Source organism: Rhinopithecus roxellana, chromosome 11 (genome assembly GCF_007565055.1).
Source record: "Rhinopithecus roxellana isolate Shanxi Qingling chromosome 11, ASM756505v1, whole genome shotgun sequence".
Taxonomy (NCBI): Eukaryota; Metazoa; Chordata; class Mammalia; order Primates; family Cercopithecidae; genus Rhinopithecus; species Rhinopithecus roxellana.
In genome coordinates this window covers 137271874-137299768 of record NC_044559.1, presented here as the reverse complement: position 1 = coordinate 137299768, position 27895 = coordinate 137271874, and the positions used below count along the sequence as shown (strand labels likewise).

At 43.6% G+C, this 27895-nt stretch overlaps 1 protein-coding gene across 1 annotated transcript in view; it reads left to right on the top strand.

Moving 5' to 3' along the window:
• The window catches only part of TET1 (tet methylcytosine dioxygenase 1), a 139613-nt gene that overhangs the window by 17766 nt on the left and 93952 nt on the right, over positions 1–27895 (top strand). Inside the window, exon 3 of the mRNA XM_010375212.2 lies at positions 25267–25320. Coding sequence (XP_010373514.1) covers positions 25267–25320 — 54 coding nt within the window. The remainder of the gene's footprint in view (positions 1–25266; positions 25321–27895) is intronic.

Sequence of the window (27895 nt, the reverse complement as noted above, 5' to 3'; positions counted from 1 at the left end):
CGAAACCATCCTGGCTAACACAGTGAAACCCCGTCTCTACTAAAAATACAAAAAACTAGCCGGGCGAGGTGGCAGGCGCCTGTAGTCCCAGCTACTCGGGAGGCTGAGGCAGGAGAATGGCGTGAACCTGGGAGGCGGAGCTTGCAGTGAGCTGAGATCTGGCCACTGCACTCCAGCCTGGGTGACAGAGCGAGACTCCGTCTCAAAAAAAAAAAAAAAAAAACAAGAAACAAAGAAAACATAGCTGGGTATGTTGGCATGCACCTGTATTCCCAGTTACATGAGAGGCTGAGGTGGGAAGATAGCTTGAGCCCAAGAGTTCAAGGCTGCAGTGAGCTATGATGGCACCATTGCATTCCAGCTTCAGGGACAGAGCCTGACCCTGTCTCAATAAATAAACAAATAACGCTGATTTTTTGTTTGTCTGAGACACTGCAAATGAGAGATCAGACATTTAATAAATCATGTATTGATGGGCATTTAAAGTGTTTCTAAAATACTTTGTCAAAAATCTTACTGAGCCTGTAATCCCAGCACTTTGAGAGACCAAGGCATGTCGGGAGTGGTGGCTGGCAAGAGGACTGCTTGAGCCCAAGACTTTGAGATAAATAAACTGGGCAACATAGCGACATATGCCTCTACACCAAAATTTAATTTAATGTAATTTAATTAATTTATTTTTGAGAAAGAGTCTTGCTCTGTCGCCCAGGCTGGAGGGCAGTGGTGTGATCTTAGCTCACTTAACCTCCACCTGCCGGGTTCAAGCCATTCTCCTGCCCCAGCCTCCCGAGTAGCTGGGATTATAGGCGCCTGCCACCATGCCCAGCTAAGTTTTGTATTTTTAGTAGAGACGAGGTTTCACCATGTTGTCCAGCCTGGTCATGAACTCCTGACTCGGGTGATCTGCCTGCCTCAGCCTCAAAGTGCTGTGATTACTGAGCCTGGCTGATTTTTTATTCTTTGTAATATTTTTATTCTTTTTTTAAAGCCCTGACCATGGCAAGGACAGATTTTGAAGTTTTTAGCGAGTCCTGATAAGAATTTTTACATTTAGCTGGGATTTGGACAAAGCCGCTCGTTAAGACATTTTTAGGAGCAAAATGGAGAAAGATCTTATTTGATGCTGAGTGATGGATACACCTGGGGGACAGAGGGGATGCTTTTGCTTTGAATAGTGTTGCTAGTTGCTGATTTCTGGTCTAAATTGGGGTGCTGGGATTACAGGCATTAGCCATCATGCCCAGCCCCAAAATTTTAAAAAAGAAAAAATTAGCCAAGCGTGGTGGCTCATGCCTGTGGTCCCAGCTACTCGGGATGCTGAGGTGAGAAGATTGCATGAACCTGTGAAGCTGAGGTTGCAGTGAGCTATGATCGTGCCACTGCACTCCAGCCTGAGTGACATAGCAAGCAAGACCCTGTCTGAAAAAAAAAAAATAATAATTACCTTACTGAAATGTATAATCTTCTTTCACTCAATCAAGTCACTTCACACATGTGGGAACAGATAAAATGTGGTCAGTTACTGATGGTTTACTAGAGATATTGCTAAAGTAACATTTAGCAATATCTCTAGTAGAGAGACCTCCCTTGTAAGCTACTGGTTTGTAACATTGCCAAATGACATCATTGTAAAAAACATTCTATCTCTAATGGATGTGAACACATTTGTTCTATTCTTTCCCAAACCTGCTCTTTCTCTTGCATTACATGTTTGGTTCAGTGCCATAACACATGATCACCCAAAATAGAATATTCAGTATCCTCGCCTCCTTCGTTCATCCATCCAAATTCTTTTGTTCTACAAGTGCTGAACACTACCACCTCTCCATTTTCTTGGCCACTGCTATAGTGAGGCCTTTATTTCTTAATCAGGATAATTTCAGTGCTATCTTTATTATCAACAAGTATATATTGCACTTCTCCTAGGCTATGCACTGGAAACATAATCATGAGCATTCTAGCCACCAAGGAAATCAGGAAGCTGAATAATAAGCTCTCCTTAGGGTAGTTCAAATTTTCCTTCTGAAAAACTTGATTCTTCTATCTACACGTAGTGTTCTGTTTATGTGATATATTTCACTCAAAATAAAACAAAAGAAATAGAGCAAAACTTTCAGGGCCTTCGAATGATTAGATAAAGCCTAGATTCATTAGCAGGGAATACAGGACCTTTAAGATTTTTGCAAAACTCACTTCTGTCTTGTCTGCCTTCGTGTATCTTCACCTTCTACTTGCTGCAGCAATATCCGACTGCATACATTCCCCCAGTGCACGTTCTTGCCTCAGTCTCCAGGCCCTAGTCATGCCCTTTTTCCTTTCTCTCTTTTCTTTTTTTGAGACAGACTCTCACTCTTTCCTTCTTTTTTTTTTTTTTTTTTTTTTTTTTGAGACGGAGTCTCGCACTGCTACCCAGGCTGGAGTGCTGTGGCCGGATACTGCAAGCTCCGCCTCCCGGGTTCACGCCATTCTCCTGCCTCAGCCTCCCGAGTAGCTGGGACTACAGGCGCCCGCCACCTTGCCCGGCTAATTTTTTTTTTTGTACTTTTTAGTAGAGACGGGGTTTCACCGTGTTAGCCAGGATGGTCTCGATCTCCTGACCTCGTGATCTGCCCGTCTCGGCCTCCCAAAGTGTTGGGATTACAGGCTTGAGCCACCGCGCCTGGCCTCCTTCTTTTTTTTTTTAAGATGGAGTTTCACTCTTGTTGCCCAGGCTGGAGTGCAGTGGTGCAATCTCAGCTCACTGAATCCTCTGCCTCCCAGGTTCAAGTGATTCTCTTGCTTCAGCCTACCTAGTAGCTGGGATTACAGGCGCACACCACCACGCCCAGCTAATTTTGTATTTTTAATAGAGATGGGGTTTCTTCAAGTTGGTCAGGCTGGTCTCAAACTCCTGTTCTCAGGTGATCCACCCGCCTCGGCCTCCCAAAGTGCCGGGATTACAGGCGTGAGCCACTGCACCCGGCTGAGTCTCACTCTTTCACCTGGCCTATTTTATTGTTAATTTTTATCTTATCTTTCAGTATGAACCAATGCATTTTTATTATATTCAATTTTATTTATTTATTTTTTCATTTATTTATTTTGAGACAGAGTCTTGCTCTGTCACCCAGGCCAGAGTGAGGTGGCATGGTCATGGCTCACTGCAGCCCTGACCTCCAGGCTCAAGTCATTCACCCACCTCAGCCTCCCAGTAGCTGGTACTACAGGCACATGCCTGGCCAGCTTAAAAATCTTTTGTAGAAGGCCGGGCATGGTGACTCCCGCCTGTAATCCCAGCACTTCGGAAGGCCAAGGAAGGTGAATCACTTGAGGTCAGGAGTTCGAGACCAGCCTGGCCAACATGGTGAAAACCCGTCTCTACCCAAAATTCAAAAACAATTAGCCGAGTGTGGTGGGGCACGCCTGTAGTCTCAGCAACTCGGGAGGCTAAGGCAGGAGAATGGCATGAGCCCAGCAGATGGAGGTTGTGGTGAGCCAAGATTGTGTCATTGCACTCCAGCCTGGGCAACAAAAGTGAAATTCCATCTCAAAAAAAAAAAAAAATATATATATATATATATATATATATATGGCGTGGTGGTGGCCCACACTTGTGATCCCAAATACTCAGGAGGCTGAGGTGGCGGATTGCTTGAGCCTGGAGGTTGAGGCTGCAGTGAGCTGTGGTCACTCCACTGCACTCTAGCCTTGGTGACAGTGAGACTGTGTCTCAGAAAATACAGAAAAATTCTGAAGGAATCTCTCTGAATTTATTCTTGTTTGAGGGTTGCCTGTAAGAAATAAAATGTTTAGCCCCTAAAGCCACGTACCATTTCTCAGAATGTTGACTGCTAACTCCTCGGATAAGTGAAAACAACCTTAGACTTTACTAAGTCATAGATTACATTGTAGTCTCCCATGCTTTAATTGTATGACAGCGTGTTATGTAATCTTCTGAGAGGTATCTTTTGGTCTTGGAAAAAAACTTAATATGTCATCTGTCAAGCCTAATTCAGCTTACTCTTCTTGATATTCAGAATTACAGATAATAAAACTGCTAGCTTTGCTAGCTTTGTCACGCTCAGTCATCTAGGAATTTGCTTTCGGTTGGGGTTTTCCTCCTGTGCGTTTGTAATTTAGCATTTTGAAACATATGCACTACCCTATTTATTGAACAGTGAGAGATTGTTACAGAAAAGGAAGGGGGATTGTAGAGCTATTCGCAGACGTTAGAGAGTAGGTGCTTTGGGCTGGGCGTGGGGGCTCACGCCTATAATCCCTGCACTTTGGGAGGCTGAGGCAGGCAGATCACAAGGTCAGGAGATCAAGACCATCCTGGCTAACACGATGAAACCCCATCTCTACTAAAAATACAAAAAAATTAGCCAGGCGTGGTGGCGGGCACCTGTAGTCCCAGCTACTCAGGAGGCTGAGGCAGGAGAATGGCATGAACCCAGGAGGCGGAGCTTGCAGTGAGCCAAGATCGTGCCACTGCACTCCAGTCTGGGTGGACAGAACAAGACTCCGTCTCAAAAGGAAAAAAAAGAAAATATATATATATATATAAAGAGAGTAGGTGCTTTGGCTAGACTACACTTTCACAAGTAATTTTTAGTATGTGTGAAAGCCAAAGAAAACAAAATTGGCCATGGGGGACTGGCGCATGCCTATAATCCCACCACTTTAGGAGGCTGAGGCAGGCAGCTTGCTTGAGCCCTGGCATTGGAGACCAGCCTAGGCAACACAGTGAAACCCCAGTTTCTCCAAAAAAAAAACAAAAATATTAGCTGCGCATTGTGGCATGTGCCTATAGTCCCAACTTCTCAGGAGGCTGAGGCAGGAGGATAGCTTGAGCTCAGGAGGTGGAGGTTGTAGTGAGCTGAGATCATACTACAGCCTGGGCGACAGAAACTGTGTCTCAAAAAAAAAAAAAAAAAAGGGAAAGCAATCTAAAGTTGTAGACTGTATCTCTGAAGACAGGGTCTTTATATATCTCTAGCCAGGTAATTTTGGTGTAGTATCATGCATTTAATTAACTTTCATTGAATGACTGGACAATTAGTTTGCAAGTTTAGTCAAACTGAAATAATCTCTCATATTTTTTGTCTAAAATATTAAAGGGCTATTGTGTACTTGGTTAGTTTAAATAGCAGCATATTAGATGACACTTTTTTTTTTTTATTTTTGGAAATGGAGTTTCACTCTTGTTGCCCAAGCTATTGTGCAATGGCATGATCTTGGTCACCGCAACCTCCACCTCCTGGGTTCAAGCAATTCTCCTGCCTCAGCCTCCCGAGTAGCTGGGATTACAGGCATACACCACCCCTAGTAGCTGGGATTACAGGCATGCACCACCACACCTGGCTAATTTTGTATTTTTAGTAGAGACAGTGTTTCTCCATGTTGGTCTGGCTGGTCTTGAACTAATCTCAGATTATCCGCCCACCTCGTCCTCCCAAAATGCTGGGATTACACGGTGAGCCACCGCACCTGGCCTTAGATGACACTATTAAGTCATCTAATGCGCCATATTCATTACTACGATAGCCTCTTAACTAACGCAAATTCCACTGGAAAAAAAATTGTAATACCTACATGGGCTGTGTTTCAGAAGCTAAAAAGTTAAGTAGTGTTAGTACGATACAAATTGAACCACTGACTATCCACTGTTTTATGTGCGGGTCTTTCCATGTGTTGATAGTCTAGCTCCAGGGCTGTCATTTCAGAATTGCTTGACACACTCATATCATTTTATCCCTTTCGGTGGTAGTGGGGGCGGGGCTAGCCTCTCTTGGCCATTGCTTTTCTCAGTTTTCAAACAGCCGTATCTCATTTTGGCATATGTTACATATGGCATATGGAACAAATTTTTGCTACCAACTCTTTCAATTGAGGGCAGATGTTATATGTACTTAAATATGTCTTTAAGGAATCTCTTTGTATCACTACTGAGACTTCAGTAGCATACTGCACCACAGAACTGGACTTGGGGGAAAAAAAATAAAAAACACCAAACTTTTGTTGTTTAGTAGATACTCGTGTATAACCTCCAAGTATGTGAATATAAAAGCATGTTGACTGATTCTGACCCATGGGTGTTAATTTCTGAAATTTTGTCACAGTAGTTCAAATCTTACCTGTCATTTCGTATGTATTATCTTTTCTAGGAAGAAAAATTTGTAAAACTGCCCAACATCTTCACCTAGTGTCAGCATAATCCAAGTTACACTATGATGTAATATTGAGCACCCTATTATCGTACATGTTTATTTTGCTACAGAGCTTAAATTCAGATCTCTTTTTGTTGGTCAACCTTTTGGTTTTTTTATTCCAGAGTGGTATTTCAAGAATTGACTATATCAAAGCTGCAAAAGTCCTTTTCAAGTAGCCAGCCATTATGGGACTATGATAGATAATGGCATAAATGTTACCAGGAAGGATAGGAGAAAGCATCTCTTTTTGTATTATTATCATACTAAAATAGGACACAACTTCCAAATGAATCAGACTAATCTAAACAATTCAGGGCACTACCTTGACAATGAGACCCAGTGCTCAGGACATATCCGGAAGGCGTTGACTAATTATCATCAGATTTTCATGTCTGCTATGAGTGCAACAAAAGAGAAATTTTGCTTTTTACTGATTTAATTATGCACCATTAACACCAAGTCACTGTTTTTAAAGAAGGTCCTGATGTTCTTCTGCAGAGAGAGCACTAGAAGTGAGATGCTTGGCCGGACATGGTGGCTCTCACTTGTAATCCCAGCACTTTGGGAGGCCAAGGCGGGCAGATCACGAGGTGAAGAGATCAAGACCATCCTGGCTAACATGGTGAAACCTCGTCTCTGCTAAACATACAAAAATTAGCTGGGTGTGGTGGCGTGCGCCTGTAGTCCCAGCTACTCGGGAGGCCGAGGCAGGAGAATCGCTTGAACCCGGGAGGTGGAGGTTGCAGTGAGGTGAGATTGAACCACTGCACTCCAGTCTGGCAACAGAGACTCTGTCTCTAAAAAAAAAAAGAAAGAAAAAGACATGCTTATGTTAACTTCCAAAGCCCAAGCGTTGGGTTTACGGGGTGCTAGCAGCACATAACAGGTGCTCAAGAAATATTTGTCGAACAAATGATTGAATTAGTGAGTGCATAAAATTTCTCTTTTTTTTTTTCGAGGCAGAGTCTCACTCTGTTGCCCAGGCTAGAGTGCAGTGGCGCGATCTCGACTCACTGCAAGCTCCGCTTCCTGGGTTCACGCCATTCTCCTGCCTCAGCCTCCCGAGTAGCTGGGACTACAGGCGCCCGCCACCGCACCCGATAATTTTTTGTATTTTTAGTAGAAACGGGGTTTCACCATGTTAGCCAGGATGGTCTCGATCTCCTGGCCTCGTGATCCGTCCACCTCGGCCTCCGAAAGTGCTGGGATTACAGGCATGAGCTACCGCGCCGGGCCATGAGTGAATAAAATCTTACAAATATATGAGTCAGCCTATTTTTCATATGACGATGTCTGTTAAAAAAAAAAAAAAAAGAGCCGGGCGCGGTGGCTCAAGCCTGTAATCCCAGCACTTTGGGAGGCCGAGGCGGGCGGATCACGAGGTCAGGAGATCGAGACCATCCTGGCTAACACGGTGAAACCCCGTCTCTACTAAAAATACAAAAAACTAGCCGGGCGAGGTGGCGGGCGCCTGTAGTCCCTGCTACTCCAGAGGCTGAGGCAGGAGAATGGCCTAAACCCGGGAGGCGGAGCTTGCAGTGAGCTGAGATGTGGCCACTGCACTCCAGCCCGGGCGACAGAGCAAGACTCCGTCTCAAAAAAAAAAAAAAAAAGAAAGGAAGAAAGCGGGCCGGGTGCAGTGGCTCACACCTGTAATCCCAACACTTTGAGAGTCCAAGGCTGGTGGATCACTTGAAGCCGGGAGTTCGAGACCAGCCTGGCCAACATGGTGAAACCCCGTCTCTACTAAAAATACAAAAATTAGCCAGACGTGGTGGCATGTGCCTGTAATCCCAGATACTCCAGAGGCTGAGGCAGGAGAATTGCTTGAACCTGGGAGGTGAAGGTTGCAGTGAGCTGAGATTGAGCCTCTGCACTCCAGCCTGGGTGACAAAGTGAGACTGCGTCTCGGGAAAAAACAAAAACAAAGTATACTGTAAACCATACATTCTATTCCATATGTAGTATACTGTAGCAGCTAGTACACCAAAACAACACTATATGAGTTTATTCTACACATATCCCTCTTATCTTTTTTTTTTTTTTGAGGCAAAATCTCGCCCTGTTGCTCAGGCTGGGGTGCAGTGGTGAGATCTAAGCTCACTGCAACCTCTGTCTCCCGGGTTCAAGCAATTTTCCTGCCTCAGCCTCCATAGTAGCTGGGACTACAGGCGTCTGCCACCACACCCAGCTAATTATTTTGTGTTTTGGTTTTGTTTTGTTTTGTTTGAGTCGGAGTTTTGCTATTGTTGCCCAGTCTTGAGTGCAATGGCGTGATCTCGGCTCACTGATTCCTCTGCCTCCTGGGTTCAAGCGATTCTCCTGCCTGAGCCTCCCAAGTAGCTGGGACTAAAGGCATGCATCACCATGCCAGGCTAATTTTATATTTTTAGTAGAGACGGGGTTTCTTCATGTTGGTCAGGCTGGTCTTGAACTCCTGACCTCAGGTGATCCTCTCATCTCGGCCTCACGAAGTGCTGGGATTACAGGAGTGAGGCACTGTGTCAGGTCTTGTGTTTTCAATAGAGATGTGATTTCACCATGTTGACCAGGGTGGTCCTGACCTCCTGACATCAGGTGATCTGCGTGCCTCAGCTTCTCAGCATGCTGGGATTACAGGTGTGAGCCACTGTGCTTGGCCAAGAATTTCTAGGCGAATTTGATCCTAGTTTAAATGATCCCAACATCATTCTTTCCTATGATTTAGAAATCATAAAACTGCAACTTCTACATCAGAGGTTCTTACTCTGGATAGGCTTCAATGGTCTGTGATCCCACCCCCTCAGAATTATATGCAGCATATTGCCTTTATATGCATTTTTTATGGTGAGATTACCCATGGCTTGTATTAGATTTCGAGAAAGTAAATCGTGTGTCCACTCCCTGAAATAAAAACAAATGAAAGAATCAGAACACTTAAAAAATTTTTTTGGTCCGTGCATGGTGGCTCACGCCTGTAATCTCAGCACTTTGGGAGGCCGAGGTTGGCAATCACGAGGTCAAGAGATCGAGACCATCCTGGCCAACGTGGTGAAACCCCGTCTCTATTAAAAGTACAAAAATTAGCCAGGCATGGTAGCGGACGCCTGTAGTCCCAGCTACTCGGGAGAATGGCGTGAACCAGGAGAATGGCGTGAACCCAGGAGGCGGAGGTTGCAGTGAGCCGAGATCGCGCCACTGTACTCCACCCTGGCGACACAGACTCCTTCTCAAAAAAAAAAAAAAAAAAAAAAAAAATTCGTTTTTGAGATAGAGTTGCTCCGTCCCTAGGCTAGGCTCCAGTGGTGATCATAGCCCACTGTAACCTTGAACCTTTGGGCTCAAGGGATCCTTCCACCTCAGCCTCCTAACTAGCTAGGACTATACGTGTGTGCCACTATGACTGGCTTATGTTTTTGCGTTTTGAGAAGGAGTCTTGCTCTGTCGCCTAGGCTGGAGTGTAGTGGTGCAGTCTTGGCTCACTGCAATCAGTACCTCCCCGGGTTAAGCGATTCTCCTGCCTCAGCCTCCCTCGTAGCTGGGATTACAGGCGCCAAACACCACTCCCAGCTAATTTTTGTATTTTTATCAGAGACAGGGTTTCACCATGTTGGTCTGGCTGGTTTCAAACGCCAGACCTCAGGTGATCTGCTCGTCTAGGCCTCCCAAGTTGCTGGGATTACAGGCATGTGCCATTGCGCCCAGCCAGCTAACGTTTTTTGTTTTTTTTTTTTTTGTTTTTTTTTAATTTTTGTAGAGATGTGATCTCACTATGTTGCCCAGGCTGGTCTTGAACTCCTGGCCTCAAGTGATCTTTCCTCCAGCTTTCCAAAGTGCTGATATTACAGGCATGAGGCACCGTGCCCAGCCTCACATCAGTTTTTTAACAGATTTGAAGGAATGCAATTGAATATTGTTTCTATGGTTAAGGAAAAAACAGTTTGCTAAGAATTTAGTTATTTCCTATATGGTAATCAGTGTGAGGGTGGACCTACTTGTAACATTGTGATAGTCATACTGCAAAGCAAAGATGCCATGAGGAGCAGAGATGATGTCTGTAAAGTGTCTTGCAGTGCGTCTGCTATACAATAGGTGCTTAAAAGTGGTGGGTATTACATATGTTTGAAGAGATTTTTGTATTTATTTCATTACTTTCACCTGTTTTCCATCTTGCCATTTTATTCATGTTATGTAGAGGAAAGTAATTAAGTCTTCCTAAGTATTCCATATGTACCATTTCTCAGTATCTGCAAAAGCATTTTTCTGCTGGAGGGTTAAGATACTTTATGAATGAATTGGTTTCACTGTTCCCATGTGATGCAGAGTTATAGTTGTGGTTTCCAGCGAGATGACTATGCCACAGTTATTTTCTTGTGCTTGTTTAATAAGAGGGTTTTGGTGTTTCTACTGTGTTCTAGACAGTAAAACTATACAGCTCATTTTCATATCATATTTCATACGCAACACCATATTGTGGTGAGGTTTCTGTAAAAGTAGGATCAAGGGAGGAGGAAGTGGGAGGACAAGACAGTGGAAGGCCAGAGTTGATCCAAGCCATGGAATTTTGGATGGAGTGGATATAGGTTAGATTTAGAGAAAAAAGCGGGTTGTCTGTTGGTTTCTTCTATCCTTGTAGGAGTAAGTGATTTGTACAGGAGTTATTACAGAATTGCAGAGAGATTTGTCTACTGGGCAACACAGAAGTTAAGTTGCTTTCCTTATTTCCCATTTTCTAGAGACCCTGATACTGCATTATGAGTTGGTAAAACAAACAGACTAATAAAACACGAAAATCAAAATAGTGTTCTACTTTTTTTCTTCCTTTTTAAAGAGCCAATAACCTTTACCATTAATTAGGTACGTTACTAATTCACATTACTTCATTACTAATTAGGTACACGCAATTTTAACAAAATTGAAACTTTACTTGAAACACACACAGGAAGCTGGCAAAGGAAAGGAAGGTGGAAGGAAACTGACATTTTTTTGAGGGCCAGACACAGTGATAAGACTTTCCATTACTGTATTCAGTGCTGACAGTTACCCTAACCCATGAGGTATAAGCATTCGGATTCTCATTATGCAGAATGGGAAATAGAAACACATCTTGTTGGTTTTGTTTTGTTTTTTGAGACAGTCTCACTCTATCACTCAGGCTGGAGTGCAGTGGCACAACCTCCACCTCCCAGGTACAAGAGATTCTCGTGCCTCAGCCTTCCGAGTAGCTGGGATTATAGGTGCATACCATTACACGCCTGGCTAATTTTTGTATTTTTAGTAGGGATGGGGTTTCACCATGTTGGTCAGACTGGTCTTGAACTCCTGACCTCAAGTGATCCACCCGTCTAGGTCTCCCAAGTGCTGAGATTTAGAGGCATCAGCCACTGGGCCCAGCTTTTATTTATTTATTTATTTATTTATTTATTTATTTTTGAGACGGAGTCTCGCTCTGCTGCCCAGGCTGGAGTGCAGTGGCCGGATCTCAGCTCACTGCAAGCTCTGCCTCCCGGGTTTACGTCATTCTCCAGTGTGTGTGTGTATATATATATATAGGTCGGGTGTGGTGGCTCACACCTGTAATCCCAGCACTTTGGGAGGCTGAGAGAGGAGGATCTCTTGAGCCCTGGTGTTTGAGACAAGCCTAGGTAGCAAACTGAGACCCTCATCTCTCCTACCTCAGCCTCCCGAGTAGCTGAGACTACAGGCGCCTGCCACCTCGCCCGGCTACTTTTTTGTATTTTTAGTAGAGACAGGGTTTCACCGTGGTAGCCAGGATGGTCTCGGTCTCCTGACCTCGTGATCCGCCCGTCTCGGCCTCCCAAAGTGCTGGGATTACAGGCTTGAGCCACCGCGCCCGGCCTGCTACTGTATTTTAATATTAAGGTGTTCCTTTAACTGTGTTTAACTCTTTCTCTCCGTTTTTAATTTTACTTAAAATACTTTTAGTGAAACCCTGTCTCAAAAAAAAATGTGTTTATATATATATATGTATATATAGGTTGGGTGTGGTGGCTCACACCTGTAATCCCAGCACTTTGGGAGGCTGAGAGAGGAGGATCTCTTGAGCCCTGGTGTTTGAGACAAGCCTAGGTAGCAAACTGAGACTCTCATCTCTGCAAAAAAAATAGAAACTAGCTGGGCATGGTGGTGAGTGTCTGTAGTCCCAGCTAGTAGGGACGCTGAGGTGAGAGGATTGCTTGAGCTGAGGAGATGGAGGCTGCGGTAGGCTATGATTGCACCACTGCACAGCAACCTGGGCAGAAGACCCTGTCTCAAAAAAAAAAAAAAAAAAAAATAGTTTTTACACTCCCTGGACCTTATTTCCCCCTGAATCATGGTCTGGTAATTCTTCACTATCATGGTAATGATTCACTCTCCAATTCCTTCAAGAAGATGACTTTGTGTTTTGTCCAACTTTTCTAATTGTCTTCAGCAGGAGGTTTCTCCCAAATTATCAATTTCATTATCACTAGAAGTGAAAGTTTCTTATTCTCTTTAACTTAATAAGTGTAAGGTTATATTATGATGCAATTAGCATGGAGCTAGCCTATCCAGACACTAGTAGCAAACTTGTTTAATAATTAGATGTATATATCTATATGTGTGTATGTACATACTTTATTTTATTTTATTTTTTTTTGAGACGGAGTCTCGCTCTGTCGCCCAGGCTGGAGTGCAGTGGCCGGATCTCAGCTCACTGCAAGCTCCGCCTCCCGGGTTTACACCATTCTCCTGCCTCAGCCTCCCGAGTAGCTGGGACTACAGGTGCCCGCCACCTCGCCCGGCTAGTTTTTTTGTATTTTTTAGTAGAGACAGGGTTTCACCGTATTAGCCAGGATGGTCTCGATCTCCTGACCTCGTGATCCGCCCCTCTCAGCCTTCCAAAGTGCTGGGATTACAGGTGTGAGCCACCGCGCCCGGCCTATATATACTTTAAAAAGAAATTTATAAGAAGAGATGGGGTTTCACCATGTTGCCTAGGCCAGTCTTGAACTCCTGGGCTCAAGTGATCCACCTGCCTCGGCCTCCCAAAGTGCTGGGCTTACAGGAGTGAGCCACCTAGCCCAGCCTTAGTACTCTATTCATCTGGGAGAGGTTCCAGTGCCCCAAAATACTGTAATATTTAATGTTAATATCTCCATTTTTTTTTTTTTTTTTTTTTTTTCTGGAGACAGAGTCTTACTCTGTCACCCAGGCTGGAATACAGTAATGACATCTTGGCATACTACAACCTCTGCCTCCCAAGTTCAAGCAATTCTCATGCCTCTACCTCCCAAGTAGCTGGAACTACAGGCATGCACCACCATGCTCACTAATTTTTTGTATTTTTAGCAGAAATGGGGCTTCACTGTGTTGGCCAGGCTGGTCTTGTACTCCTGGCCTCAGGCCTTCTGCCTGCCTTGGCTTTCTAAAGTGCTGAGATTACAGGTGTGAGCCATCATGCCCAGCCTTCCAATTTTTATATTAATTGAATTTTAACTGCTCATTACATGGTTTACGTGTACATCGTTTTCTTAATTAGTGACAGCCATGGTTCCATAGCTGCAGTTGCACGAACTGAGAGTCAAGTGCCATACACATGCTTTTCTTTTTTGTGTGTGTGTGAGTGACAGGGTCTTGCTCTATTCCCCAGTCTGGAGTGCAGTGGTGTGATAATGGCTCAATGCAGCCTCCACCTCCCAGACTCAAGTGATTCTCCCATCTCTGCCTCCTGGGTAGCTGGAACCAGAGGCATGTACCAACATGCCTGGCTAGTGTTTTTGTTTGTTTGTTTGTTTTTGTTTTTTAGAGATGGGTCTCACTGTGTTGCCCAGACTGGTCTCAAACTCCTGGGCTCAAGCAATCCTCCTGCCTTGGCTTCCCAAATTGTTGGGATTACAGGCATGAGACACCATGCCCAGCTACTACATGCTTTCCGTATCCAATATTGCATATAACTGTAATGTTAGCATTTCCCCTCATTGAGTCTACTGGAGGTTGACTTGCTCATGGTCCCATCACTGGGATTTGGATCTCCCCAAGGACATACTCATCTTGTATAAGATCCCAGCACTTTGAGAGGCCAAGGTGGGATGATCACTTGAGGCCAGGAGTTTGAGACCAGCCTGGGCAACATATTGAGACCCTGTCTCTACAAAACATAAAAAGAATTGGAGTCTGAGGTGGAAGAATCACTTGAGCCCAGGAGTTCATCACATGTCTGCCTTGAGCCATGACTGCACTAGTGTACACCACCCTGGGGGACAGAGCAAGGCCCTGTCTCTAAATAAATAAATAATTAAAAAATATAGAAAATTATTTTCTTTCTTTTTTAAAAATTTTTTTTTGAGACGGAGTTTTGCTCTTCTTGCCCAGACTGGAGTGCAATGGTGTGATCTCAGCTCACTGCAACCTCCGCCTCCCAGGTTCAAGTGATTCTCCTGCCTCAGCCTCCCAAGTAGCTGGGATTACAGGTGTACACCACCACCTTCAGCCAATTTTGTATTTTTAGTAGAGATGGGGTTTCTCTATGTTGGTCAGGCTAGTCTCAAACTCCCGACCTCAGGTGATCCACCTGCCTTGGTCTCCCAAAGTGCTGGGATTACAGGCATGAGCCACCGCATCCCATTTATGCATTTTAAACAAAAAGAGCTAATGTGTCATTGACTATTTAGATATCAGCAAAATCAAGCAGACTTTGGAAAGTTAATTGTAGATATTATGAGTTCTACTGTTGTAAATATTATGAGTTCAATGATAGGTCTTTTTATTTTTTGGTTCCTCTCTTTTTTCTGTCTGAGTTATGTTCTATGGAAAAGTGCTATTCAGTAAGAACCACAGCCATTAAGCAGTGCCCTTGAACATAGCTGGTGTCCTGTAGTCTATTTCTGGAATGAACAAAGTAAGAGCATCCCCTACTTCCAGCATCAGAAGCATCTGTGCAGTACAGGGTCATCCAGCTGAGAGAGTAACATTTGTCAGCAGTCAAATCTTGCTTCTCCATAAACGGTGTGAGACTCGAGTAAATGAGTTTAGAAACTAAAGAAGTAAACCCTTTCTGAATAACTGGTCTCATCTTAAAAAAACAGCCTACATAAAGGCCAGGCGCGGTGGCTCATGCCTGTTATCCAAGCACTTTGGGTGGCCGAGGCGGGTGGATCACGAGGTCAGGAGATGAAGAACATCGTGACTAACACGGTGAAAGCCCATCTCCACTAAAAAATATAAAAAATTAGCCAGGCGTGCTGACGGGTGCCTGTAGTCCCAGCTACTCGGGAGGCTGAGGCAGGAGAATGGCATGAAACTGGGAGGCAGAGCTTGCAGTGAAGCGAGATCGTGCCACTGCACTCCAGCTTGGGTGACAGAGTGAGACTCCCTCTCAAAAAACAAAAAACAGCCTACATAATAACTATTCTCAAAATAATTGCTTTTCTCTGATTAGGAGACTTAGTTATAGAAGAGTGTTTTCTAGCTTAAAAACAAGAGTTTCAGGTCTGGGACAAACCAATCACCTCTCTTTAGTTCTCCCTTGAAAAGGTAACTTGTATATTTGATAATCATCTTAACAGGTGCGTTATTCTTGGCTTTTCAAAGAAACAATTATGGACAATTGAAAGACAGAACAACAAAAATAATTCTAATGGGAATGGTAGAGAAGTAAAGGCTGGTATCTCTTCATATGCATGCTCAATAACCTTGCCACCCAAGTGGTGGCATATTTATTGACATGCATATCTCCCCATGGCCCCTTAGCAGCCACACTGGAATGTTGCCTCAGCAATCACAGTGCTCCAGTGTCTTTATGGGTGCTGTTACCTCCATGTGGGGCACACTCCTTTCTTCCATCCCTCTATATTTTGCCAAATCCTACCTGCCCAGCCTTGGGTTTCAGTGGGAAATGTTGCTTCCCTGGGAAGCCTCCTGGGTACTATATACTTCCTGGGCTCATCTCATTCTACATTACATCATGAATATGTGGTTATTTGTTTGTGTCTCTTATAAGATGGTAGTTTCCGGGTGGGTGGCAACAATGACATTCCTCCAGTTATACACTCAGCACTATGTCTGCATAAGAGAGGTGCTCAAGGCCAGGGCATGGTGGCTCATGCCTGTCATTCCAGTACTTTCGGAGGCCAAGGCGGGTGAATCCCGAGGTCAAGAGATCGAGACCATCCTGGCTAACATAGTGTAACTCCATCTCTACTAAATACACACAAAAAATTAGCTGGGCATGGTGGCACACAGTTGTAATCCTAGCTACTCGGGAGGCTGGGGCAGGAGAATAGCTTGAACCTGGAAGGTGAAGATCGCAGTGAGCTGAGATCGCGCCGCTGCACTCCAGCCTGGCGACAGAGTGAAACTCCATCTCGAAAAAAAAAAAAAGGTGCTCAACATATATTACATTGTTTTAAGGGGTTTTGGTTATTAAATGGGAAGGTCATTGTCAAAAACAAATTAACACATTTTAAAGAAAACATTTTTGGACCTGGGGTCTTTTAAGGTTCTTCAATAATTTTAAGTTCTCTGAAACTGAAGGGAAAAAATAAAGTATTTTTTCTTTTTTTTTTTTAATTTTTAATTTTTTCACTTTCTGTGATGGAGTCTCGCTCTGTTGCCTAGGCTGGAGTGCAGTGGCGAGATCTCTGCTCACTCCAACTTATGCCTCCAGGGTTCAAGGGATTCTCTTGCCTCAGGCTCCTGAGTAGCTGGGACTACAGGTGTGCGCCACTATGCCCGGCTAACTTTTGTAGTATTATTATTATTATTTTCAGACAGAGTTTCGCTCTTGTTGCACAGACTGGAGAGCAGTGGTGCAACCTTGGCTCACTGCAACCTCCGCCTCTCAGGTACAAGTCATTCTCCTGCCTCAGCCTCCTGAGTACCTGGGATTACAGGCGCCCACCACCACACCCAGCAAATCTTTTGCATTTTTAGTAGAGATGGGGTTTCACTATGTTGGCCAGGCTGGTCTCAAACTCCTGACCTCAGGCAATCCACCTGCCTTGGCCTTCCAAAGTGCTGGGGTTACAGGCATGAGCCACCACGCTTGAGCTATTTTTTCTTTTTTTTGAGACAGAGTCTCTCTGTTGCCCAGGCAGGAGTCCAGTTGCAAGATCCCAGCTCACTGGAACTTGTGCCTCCTGGGTTCAAGCGATTCTCCTGCCTCAGCCTCTTGACTAGCTGCGACTACAGGCATGCGCCACCATACTTGGCTAATTTTTGTATTTTTAGTAAAGATGGGGTTCCACCATGTTGGCCAGGCCGGTCTCAAACTCCTGACCTCACGTGATCCTCTCACCTGGGCCTCCCAAGGTACTGGGATTACAGGCATGAGGCACCGTGCCCAGCCCTGTTATTGGATTTTTCTGTTCAAATTTTGAATCTAGACTGACACAGGGAGTGGGTCTTCCAGTTTCTAGTTGGTACAAAGAAGAGTTGAGAAATTTGGGAGAGGCAGTAATTTCAGCCCCATTCTTACAACAGTTTGTCTCAGTTGGTAACTGTTGAAGATTATTCACCTACTTTTTCCTCAATTCTTGCTTTAGAAGAGCCATCAAGGAACAGCTATTTTTACCAGCAGTAAGCAGAACTGCTGGAGGGAATCGGTAGATCTGGCCCTTTGGGAGGGTGGGGGAAGAGCAACGGTAGCCTCAGGGAAAGGGGTCAGGGAGAGATCCAGCAGGAAAGGCTCTGCTAGGGGACCAACCACTTAGATTCCGACTATGTACTCAACGCAGTCTTGCAAGGAGATTCTCCAGTGTTAGTCTTTCGAGTTCCTATGTGTCACAGGAAATAAAACCAAACTAGTTTTTTTAAATCTATGAGAGAGGCCGGGCACGGTGACTCAACGCCTATACTCCCAGCACTTTGGGAGGCTGAGATGGGCTGACCACTTGAGGTCAGAAGTTTGAGACCATCCTGGCCAACATCGTGAAACCTTATCTCTATTAAAAATACAAAAATTAGTCGGGCATGGTGGCACGTGCCCATAATCCCAGCTACTCAGGAGGCTGAGGCAGGAGAATCACTTGAACCCGGGAGGCAGAGGTTGCAGTGAGCCGAGATCTCGCCATTGTACTCCAGCCTGGGCAACAGTGCAAGACACTACCTCAAAAAAAAAAAAAAAAGAAGAAGAAGAAGAAGAAAAAAATTAGCTTGTTATGGTAGCACAGGCCTGTTCAGGACACTGACATGGGAGGACTGCTTGAGCCTAGGAGTTCGAGGTTGCAGTGGGCTATGACTGGAGCATTGGACTCCAGCCTGGGCAAGAGAGTGAGACCTTATCAAAAAAAAAAAAAATCTGAAAGGTATGAGACATTATTTTCTTATTCCTTAAATTGTTTTAAAGTTTTTAATTTTTATGGGTACATAGTACATGTGTGTACTTATTCTTCTTGATTGGAAGTTTATAACAGATGGTACTTGGAATATCTTTAGTTATCACTGCAAAAGTTGTAGCCCCCAAAATCAGAAGAAAAATAAAGGATTTCTTGGGAGAGGAGAGTGCAGGACACATTGGAATGATACTGTGTTTCGGTCTTCAGTCTTGAGGAAAGGTGAATTACTCCTGAGACTAATTTGGAAGAAGATTTCTCCTAGTATGCTGCTGTTGTTTTATCTAAATAGTTTGTAGTTCTAGTTTCTTGTTGATCCAGATGTGCATATACCCAGAAAGAGAAGTATAGTTTTGGAATTATTCATAGTTTTAATCCTGAGGTCACAACACACACACACTTATTCTTTTTTTTTTTTTTTTTTTGATAGGAAGTCTCCCTCTGTCGCCCAAGCTGGAGTGCAGTGGCTGGCGCTATCTCAGCTCACTGCAAGCTCCGCCTTCTGGGTTCCCGCCATTCTTCTGCCTCAGCCTCCCTAGTAGCTGACTACAGGCGCCTGCCACCACACTCAGCTAATTTTTTTGTGTTTTTAGTAGAGACGGGGTTTCACTGTGTTAGCCAGGGTGGTCTCGATCTCCTGATCTCCTGATCTCCTGATCCTCCCGCCTCAGCTTCCCAAAGTGCTGGGATTATAGTCGTGAGCCACCGTGCCTGACCCACACTTTTTTTTTGTTTGTTTGTTTTGATGTATAGTCTCACTCTGCCACCCAGGCTGGAGTGCACTGGCGTGATTTCGGCTTACTTGCCGAATTGCTTGAAACTCCCCTTGCCGGTTTCAAGCAATTATCTTGCGTCAGCCTCCGGGGTAGCTGGGATTACAGGCAAGCACCACTATGTCTGGCTAATTTTTGTGTATTTAGTAGAGACAGGGTTTCAGCATATTGGTCAGGCTGGTCTTGAACTCCTAACCTTGTGATCGGCCTGCAGTGGCCTCCCAAAGTGTTGGTATGACAGGGGTGAGCCACTGCGCCCAGCCAAAACATATATATATATATATATATATATATATTTTTTTTTTTTTTTTTTTTTTTTTTTGAGACATTCTCGCCCATTTACCCAGGCTGCAGTGCAGTGTCGCTATCTCAGCTCACTACAAACTCCACCTTCTGGGTTCCAGCAATTCTCCTGCCTCAGGCTCCCGAGTAGCTGAGATTACAGGCACATGTCACTACACCCAGCCGAAGATATTTCTTTTAAGGTTATTTTAGGATATTTACAAATGTGTTTTGTTGGATATTGAAAATGAAGAGGATTTGTAGAGAGAGCTGTATAGATGGTTAGAAGTGGGGAGCAACTCAAGTTCTATGTATTTTCATATTTTTTCTGTATATTAATAAACATCTTATGGTACACGCCCAAGTCAAGTTCTAACCTGCTATGCAAGTTGAGATATTTTTACCTCTTTGGGCCTCTGGGAATTATTTCATAGCTAATATTTAATTTTTTGGTAGAGATGCGGTCTCCGCTATGTAGCTTAGGCTGGCCCTTGAAATCCTAGGCTTAAGTGATCCTCCAACCTTGGCATCTCAAAGTGCTTGGATTGCAGATGTGAGCCATGGCACCTGGCCTCTGCTCAGAATTTCTGACTATTCTCTCCCATCAAAACTCGCCCAGAGCTCAGACCATCAAATCACTTAGTATAGGAATTGAAACACCTGATAGAGATTACCAATCCATTCTGTGTTCAAACAATTACAGATCTTCATGGTGAAGTGTCAATTTGATATTTGAAGTTAATGTTAGTTCTAGTCATGTTCATTAACTTTCATGTATAGCTAGGATGAGCCTTGGCTTTATTTATTATCTAATTTTACAGAAGAGTGCACACAGGCCTTCGATGTTTGCTTAGGTTGTCAAGTGCAATGTTGTATGGCTTCATGAGTGTTCTATACAGTGAAAACACCTGTCTTTGGGTCTTTAAAAAACAGACCTCTCACCAGTATAGATATTCTGTACACCTAACCCTCTGAGCCTGATTTCATTTCATTTTATTTTAGTGAACACACAGCTAATGGATTGATTTTTTGTTTGTTTGTTTGTTTGAGACAGAGTCTCATTCTGTTGCCCAGGCTGGAGTGCAGTGGCACGATCTTGGCTCACTGCAACCTCCACCTCCCAGGTTCAAGTGATCCTCCTGCTTCAGTCTCCTGAGTAGCTGGGACTATAGGTATGCACCACCACTCCTGGCTAATTTTTGTATTTTTAGTAGACCTCTGTCTCCCAGGTTCAAGCAATTCTCATGCCTCAGCCTTCCGAGTAGCTGGGATTACAGGCACCCACCATCATGTCTGGCTAATTTTTTGTATTTTTTAGTAGACATGGGATTTCACCATGTTGGCCAGGCTGGTCTTGAACTCCTGACCTGAAGTGATCCACCTGCCTCAGCCTTCCAAAGTGCTAGGATTACAGGCGTGAGCCACCACACCTGGCTGATTGATTTAAATTATACAATTATATCATAATATACCATGGCCACTTTACTAAATGTTGAACAATTAACCTGGAAAAAATGTTGATGGTTTTAAAGTTATATTCAAACATTCAAGAGAAGAGGCATAATGTGTAACTGAAATGCAAGGCACTTCAAGAAACGTAGGGCTACCCTTGTGCATAGCTGATGGGAATGTAAAACGGTGCAGCTGCTCTGGTAAACAATTTGGTAGTTCCTCAGAAAGTTAAACATAGCCTTATCATATGATCCAGGAATTCCACTCCGAGGTATATACTACTTGTATACCTACTTGTACACCTATGTTCATAGCAGTAATATTCACAATCACCAAAAAGTACTAACAACCCAAATGTCTAACAACAGAATAATGGAAAAACAAAACGTGTTATGTACATACAAAGAAATATTGTTCAGCCTTCAAAATGAATGAAATTCTGATACATTCTACAACATGGATGAACCTTGTAAATATTATGCTATTAATAAGTGAAGCAAAGAGAAACGGAAAGAAAAATACTATACGAAAAATACTATATGAGTCCAAATATAGGAGGTACTTAGAGTAGTCCATTTCATAGACAGAAAGTAGAATGGAAGTTAGTATGGGCTGGGGAAACGCAAATGAGGAGTTACTGTTTAATGGGTATGGAATTTCTGTTAACAAGGAGGAAAACGTTCTGGAAATGGAGAGGTGATAGTTGCACAGCATTGTGAATGCACTTAATGTCACTGAACAATACACTTAAAAATAGTTAAAATGGGCCAGGCATGTTGGCTCACCCCTGTAATCCCAGCACTTTGGAAGGCCAAGGTGGGTGAATCACCTGAGGTCAGGAGTTTGAGACCAGCCTGACCAAAATGGTGAAATCCCGTGTCTACTAAAAAATACAAAAAATTAGGCCGGGCGCGGTGGCTCAAGCCTGTAATCCCAGCACTTTGGGAGGCCGAGACGGGCGGATCACGAGGTCAGGAGATCGAGACCATCCTGGCTAACACGGTGAAACCCCGTCTCTACTAAAAAATACAAAAAACTAGCCGGGCGACGTGGCGGCGCCTGTAGTCCCAGCTACCCGGGAGGCTGAGACAGGAGAATGGCGTGAACCCGGGAGGTGGAGCTTGCAGTGAGCTGAGATCCGGCCATAGCACTCCAGCCTGGGCGACAGAGCGAGACTCCGTCTCAAAAAAAAAAAAAAAAAAAAATACAAAAAATTAGCCAGACACGATGGTGGGTGCCTGTAATCCCAGCTATTCGGAAGGCTGAGCAGGAGAATTGCTTGAACCTGGGAGACAGAGGTTGCAGTGAGCCAAGATTGCACCACTGCACTCCAGCCTCGGTGTGACCGAGCAAGACTCCGTCTCAAAAAAAAATTGTTAAATTGAGGCTGGGTGTGGTGGCTTACTCCTGTAATCCCAACACTTTGGGAGGCCAAGGTGGGCGGATCACCTGAGGTCAGGAGATTGAAACCAGTCTGCCCAACATGGCCAAACCCCGTCTCTACTAAAAATACAAAAAATTAGCCAGGCGTGATGGTGCATGCCTGTAATCCCAGCTCAGGAGACTGAGGCAGGAGAATCATTTGAACCTGGGAGGCGGAGGTTGCAGTGAGCTGAGATCGCGCCATTGCACCTGGGCGACAAGAGTGAAACTCTGTCTCCAAAAAAAAAAAAAAGTTAATGTTACATTTTATGTTACGTATATTTCATCACAGTTTTGTTTTTTTTTTTTAAATCACCAAAAATGGGGGGATGTACAGTTAAAAGATTTTGTACCTATTTTCAAATCTTACTGTATTTGATGATTTTTCTGCCTGTTTCAGTGCTGCTTTATTCCTCACAGAAAGCTTCTTAGCGGTAGTGTAGGCTTAGTGTGTTCAAAGTTGCACTGGTGAATGTGCATAATTCAGAGTCCAATTGGTTTTGTTACAAGTGTTGAAGGAAGAGTTGAGAACACCATAGTCTATCCATTAGGCTTTATTTTTCTTTCTTTCTTCCTTTTTTTTCTTTTTTTTGGAGACGGAGTCTCGCTCAGCCATCTAGGCTGGAGTGCAGTAGTGCTCACTGCAACCACTGTCTCCCGGGTTCAAGCGATTCTCCCATCTCAGCCTCCCGAGTAGACGGGATTACAGGCACCCACCATCATGCCTGGCTAATTTTTATATTTTAGTAGAGACAGGGTTTCATGTTGGCCAGGCTGGTCTCAAACGCTTGACCTCAGATGATCCTCCTGCCTCAGCCTCCCAAAGGGTTAGGATTACAGGCATGAGCCACCGTGTCCGGCCAGTAGTTTTTTTCTTACATGAGATTGTTAAAAATGTGGGTGAAGAGTGGGTGAGTGAGAGGTAATTTAAAAGTGGAAAAATAGTGCATGCTGGACTTCACGTTCCAAAATGAAAAGCATGCTTTTGTGGCAAACTGAAAGGCTGGGAATCAAGGGTGATGAAATGCAGGCCTTCCGGCCCTCACTCTGTTCCCGATTTCTGGTTGTGGGAATCTGTTCTGAATCCAACTGCAAGTGGAAAACCCATCTTTGGCTGAGCAGCCGGGGAGGCCCTCCTGCCAATCCCCCAAATGTGCTGCTGAAACTTTGGCCCTGCAAGGCTGGAGCTAGGGCTGTCTTCCCCAGATCTATGCAGCTGTCAAGGTGGCTGTGATGGGACTGTGACCGCCCTCTGCACTGCATTTTGGCAGTGACCTTGAGACCAGCCAGCTCACCACAGCTGTTCTGCTCTGCTGCCGCTGTTGCAATGCCAGGTGGCTAAGAGGGGTGGTGGGGGGCACGGCTCCTGGTCCAGCTTTCCCAGTGTCTGGCAGGTGCCAGCTGTGGTGCCAGCTGTCCCACTGCCTACCACCCACTGTGTGTGGGGGCAGTCCAGGTGTGTGTTGGGAGATGGTGGCTTGTTCTACCCCTGGCTCAGGTCCTGATTCCTAGGAAGTGGGTGGTTCTGTCTGACCGCGAGTCTGGTGCGCAGACCGGCCCCACGGACTTGCTTGGCAGGTCTGTGGATATAGATGCTCAGTGACAGTTGATCTTGGGAGACAGAAGAGCCATAGGTATCCTTTTATCCCAAAGATATGAGTCCTAACTTTCCTTCTGGTAGGGGAGAATTTTTATTTGGAAATGATGGTCATCAGAAATGCCCAGAGCAAGAGAGAGAAAGTCCTTTCTCTCTAGCCACTCAGAGTGGCAAGTGTATTTTGAAAACTCCTCCCCTTCTTTTTGTCCTCATCCTGTCCTTTTCCTTTTCAGTGGCTTTACTGTTATTTTTTAATTTGCCATTGTCATTGGACATTTATTGACAGAAATCAAATTGCTGTATTTCTGGGCAAAGCGCCTGCTGCAAAGAGGTGTGGTTCCCGAGGAATGAGACGCGCAGCCCAACAGCTGAGCCTACACTGTCCTCACATAACCTCCCTGCCTTAAATATCGCCAATATTTAGCCTTGCCTTATAAAGTAAAAATGCACAATACCTTCCAGAGTTTCAGCAAGCCCAAATGCCCCCCTAGGCTCAGTTATGTCTCCTGTACATTGGAGGCACAGCAGCGCACCCCTCCCCCATGCAGACCTGCTCTCGGAGCCGCCAAGAGGTTACTAATCAGGAAGGCTCTGCCATCGATCCAATGGTGGTGACCTGGGGGATTTGTGTGCATTGTTTTTGCTGAAGCCTCCTGTGATTTCGGCGCGACCAGATCCTCTGCAGCGAACTCCATGTCGCAGCTTGTGGCTGCCTGTGTCCTGTGGTGAGAGCCGAGCCGCACAGGAGATCCTTTGTCTAGGAAGGGCTAGGCTGAGAAGATCACTTTGGAGTTGCTAAGCTCTGCATTGCCATTGGCTGCACTCTTTGTGGGGCTGTTTTTGCAAAAGGCATGCCCAGCACGTCTACAGTGCTGGCAGGCCAGGGCTGCCTTTAAACACCATGATAATAATACCAAAAAGCAGTTTGCAGAACTGTTCCACTGTAGAGGCTTCCTCTGCAGAAGCAAGCAAGATGGCTACCTCGTGGGCTTCGCTGTGAAGAATGCAGAGGCTAATTAAGACAGACTTTAAGGGGAAAAAAGGGTATTTCCCTACTCAATCTTTATGCAAGATTTTTTTTAGTGACTTTTAAAGTATACATTTTACATAAGCTCTTTAGGTTCTGCCTAGCAAACATGTTGATGATTTTAAATGGTGTAAATAGTTTTACAGAGAAATAGCCAAAAATTTTGGGGATGTGGGAGCTGATTTTATTTCTTAAACAGAGGCTCATTTTGCAATTTGATTTTTTTTAGGTTATAAAGGAAAACAAGAGGCCCCAGAGGGAAAAGAAGCCCAAAGTTTTAAAGGTAATCAGCTGTTGATTAAATAATATTTCATTATTTTTCCATTTCATATAGTATTTTTCTGCACTTGGGTATATTTGGAGTACAGTATATGTGAATTCTCCCAGATTTTCAGTAGATGGATGAATTTCCACTCAACTAAAGTGTTTTCTCTTTTTTTTTGATGTGCTGCATAATGTGCATATTAGCATCCTTTATGTTCAACTCCACACAAGTCTACAGAAAGAAAAGTTTGTATGCAGAAGGTTGTGAATAAAATTTGTTTTTCTTTATAGCTCCCTTTGTAGCATCTGCATTTGTGGTGTTGCACCAGTGTGTAAACTTAAGCCCTTTAGAAGAAAGGCACTATTTGAAGTTGACATCTATGATCCATTGTGATTTTAATAGACTGTCCATTAAAGGCTATTTTAAAATGTATGATTCTTTTCCAAAGAAAAAGGTCCTTAGAGATTTTAGTGAAACTTAATGTGTAAGTCATGGAGATGTTACAGCCAAATTATAGTTTTTTGATCTCAAATTCTCATAATATCATCTTTAATTTTGGCTTTCATGGAGCCATAAGAATATGCATGTTTTCTTTATTTTCTGTAGTTTGCCTGATGAGTATTTAGTGGTAACCTAATTCAGTTATAAGCTCACAGTCTGTGTGATGAGATTTGTACAGTGTTTAGAAGGGTTAATTTAAAAGCATATGGCATCACTAAAAGTTCAAGGCTAGCTTTAGTCTAGCAAATAGGTGCTTATGTGTTTAAGATTTCAAGTGGTGTATTGCTATTACAAATGTAAGCAACCTTTGCAAGCCACCTTTTAAATTCATGAAGAAACACTAAGCAATAAAATGACTTGTCTTTAATTATTTTGTGTACATTTAATTTAAAATAGTTTTACCTAATCCTAGCTTTCCTTTTTTACATATAAAGTTTTAGCACTCAAAGAGGAACAACATGTTGAACTATGAATGTGGCAGAATTTTATTTCATTTGTTGCCCCAGTGTGTAACTTGAAAATGTTGACACGGAGAACAAAACCTTGCCCTGCTTTCAAATTTGCCTGACCACATTGAGTTTCTGCTTCCTGTGTATATACAGCGTTTTCATGTACCAGTTTCATCAACCAACAAGTATTTATTTAATATTTACCACACAGTCAGCAATGTGCTAGGCACTGTGAAATGAATGAAATTGCTTGACACAAATTTTCACTGGGCCTGGACAAATAGAATCATGGTTATTCTCAAGGTAAATTAAACCCTTTTCTGTTTTTCTTCTTTGTGCTGATCCATCAACCCCCTTTTTCTCCTTTTCCTTCCAACAAAGATAGAAGTTTATCATTAAAACCTCCTTCTATACTTTCTGTCTTGGCTATATCCATCTCAGGCATTTTGTGAGAAATAGTTGTAGTCTTACTCTTATAAATGGCTCTCATTCGTTGGAGTTGTCAATGGGGGTTAGCAGGAGAAAGGGATAGACTATGTGGAGAAAACTAATACAGACCAAGCCTAGTATCTATATCTTCTCCTGCTTTGGCTAGGAAGTAGAATTGGACTTTGAGAATGCAATTTAATTCTATGTTTATTTTGTTAGATTGTGAGTGTCCTGTCACCTGAAATAAATTTAAAAAGTAACTATACCATGTGTTGCTTTTTGGAATCATGGTAGTGGACTCTGACTTAAAAGAAAAAGAGAAAAAGTACCTGTGGGTGGCCACATTTCATCTGCAACAGCAAGCAGAACCAAATTGTTGCTCACGTTCCTCTATAGTTAGCAATTGTTGTACAAGAGCAGGAAAATATTCTAAAAGGAAAAAAAATTTCTGATGTTGGCATTTAAAAATGTTTTTCTACACTTTCTGTTAGACATAATTTTTTTTCTCATCCAAAGAAAAAAAATTGTTTCTCTGCTTCACAGTAGAAATGCTAAAAAAAAAACAAAAAACAAAAAAAAAACAAAAAACTTTTGGATTTTAGCTTGATGTGTATAAAATTCATAGAGCAAATGTAGAATATTATATAATCCTATAGGAGACATAAGAAAATGAAACCTGTGTTTAGGAGGGAGAGTGGGAGAGGAATACAACTGTCAGCTTAAGGTTTTATGAGTGAGGACCTCAACGTTCTAGGAGGATGCTTCCTGGGAGACCAGTGATGGGAATCTCACAGGTTATGGTTTGATCTTCCATCATAATTTGCTGTCTTTACATTTGGCATTATTCCAGAAATTTAGTCTGCTTCCTGTGAAATCTCCTGGATCATTTACTCTTTGTCACTGTGGATGCTGCAGGTATCCTGATTGACTTTTCATTTTCATCATGTATTAGAAAGTAGTTGGATAGGTGAAGAACGTGATTCAAGAAGTTGGGTATAGAATTTGAGACTTATTTCATCCTACACTGATCTGAACTTGATAACTACTGAATCCAGTTGTGGGACTGAAATTGGCTGGAATGTCTTATATCCCTCTCCTCTTAAAAACATACCTATTATCCACCAGGTGTGATGACTCATCCATGTAATCCCAGAACTTTGGGAGGCCAAGGCAGGAGGATTGCCTGAGGCCAGGAGTTTAACACCAGCCCGCAA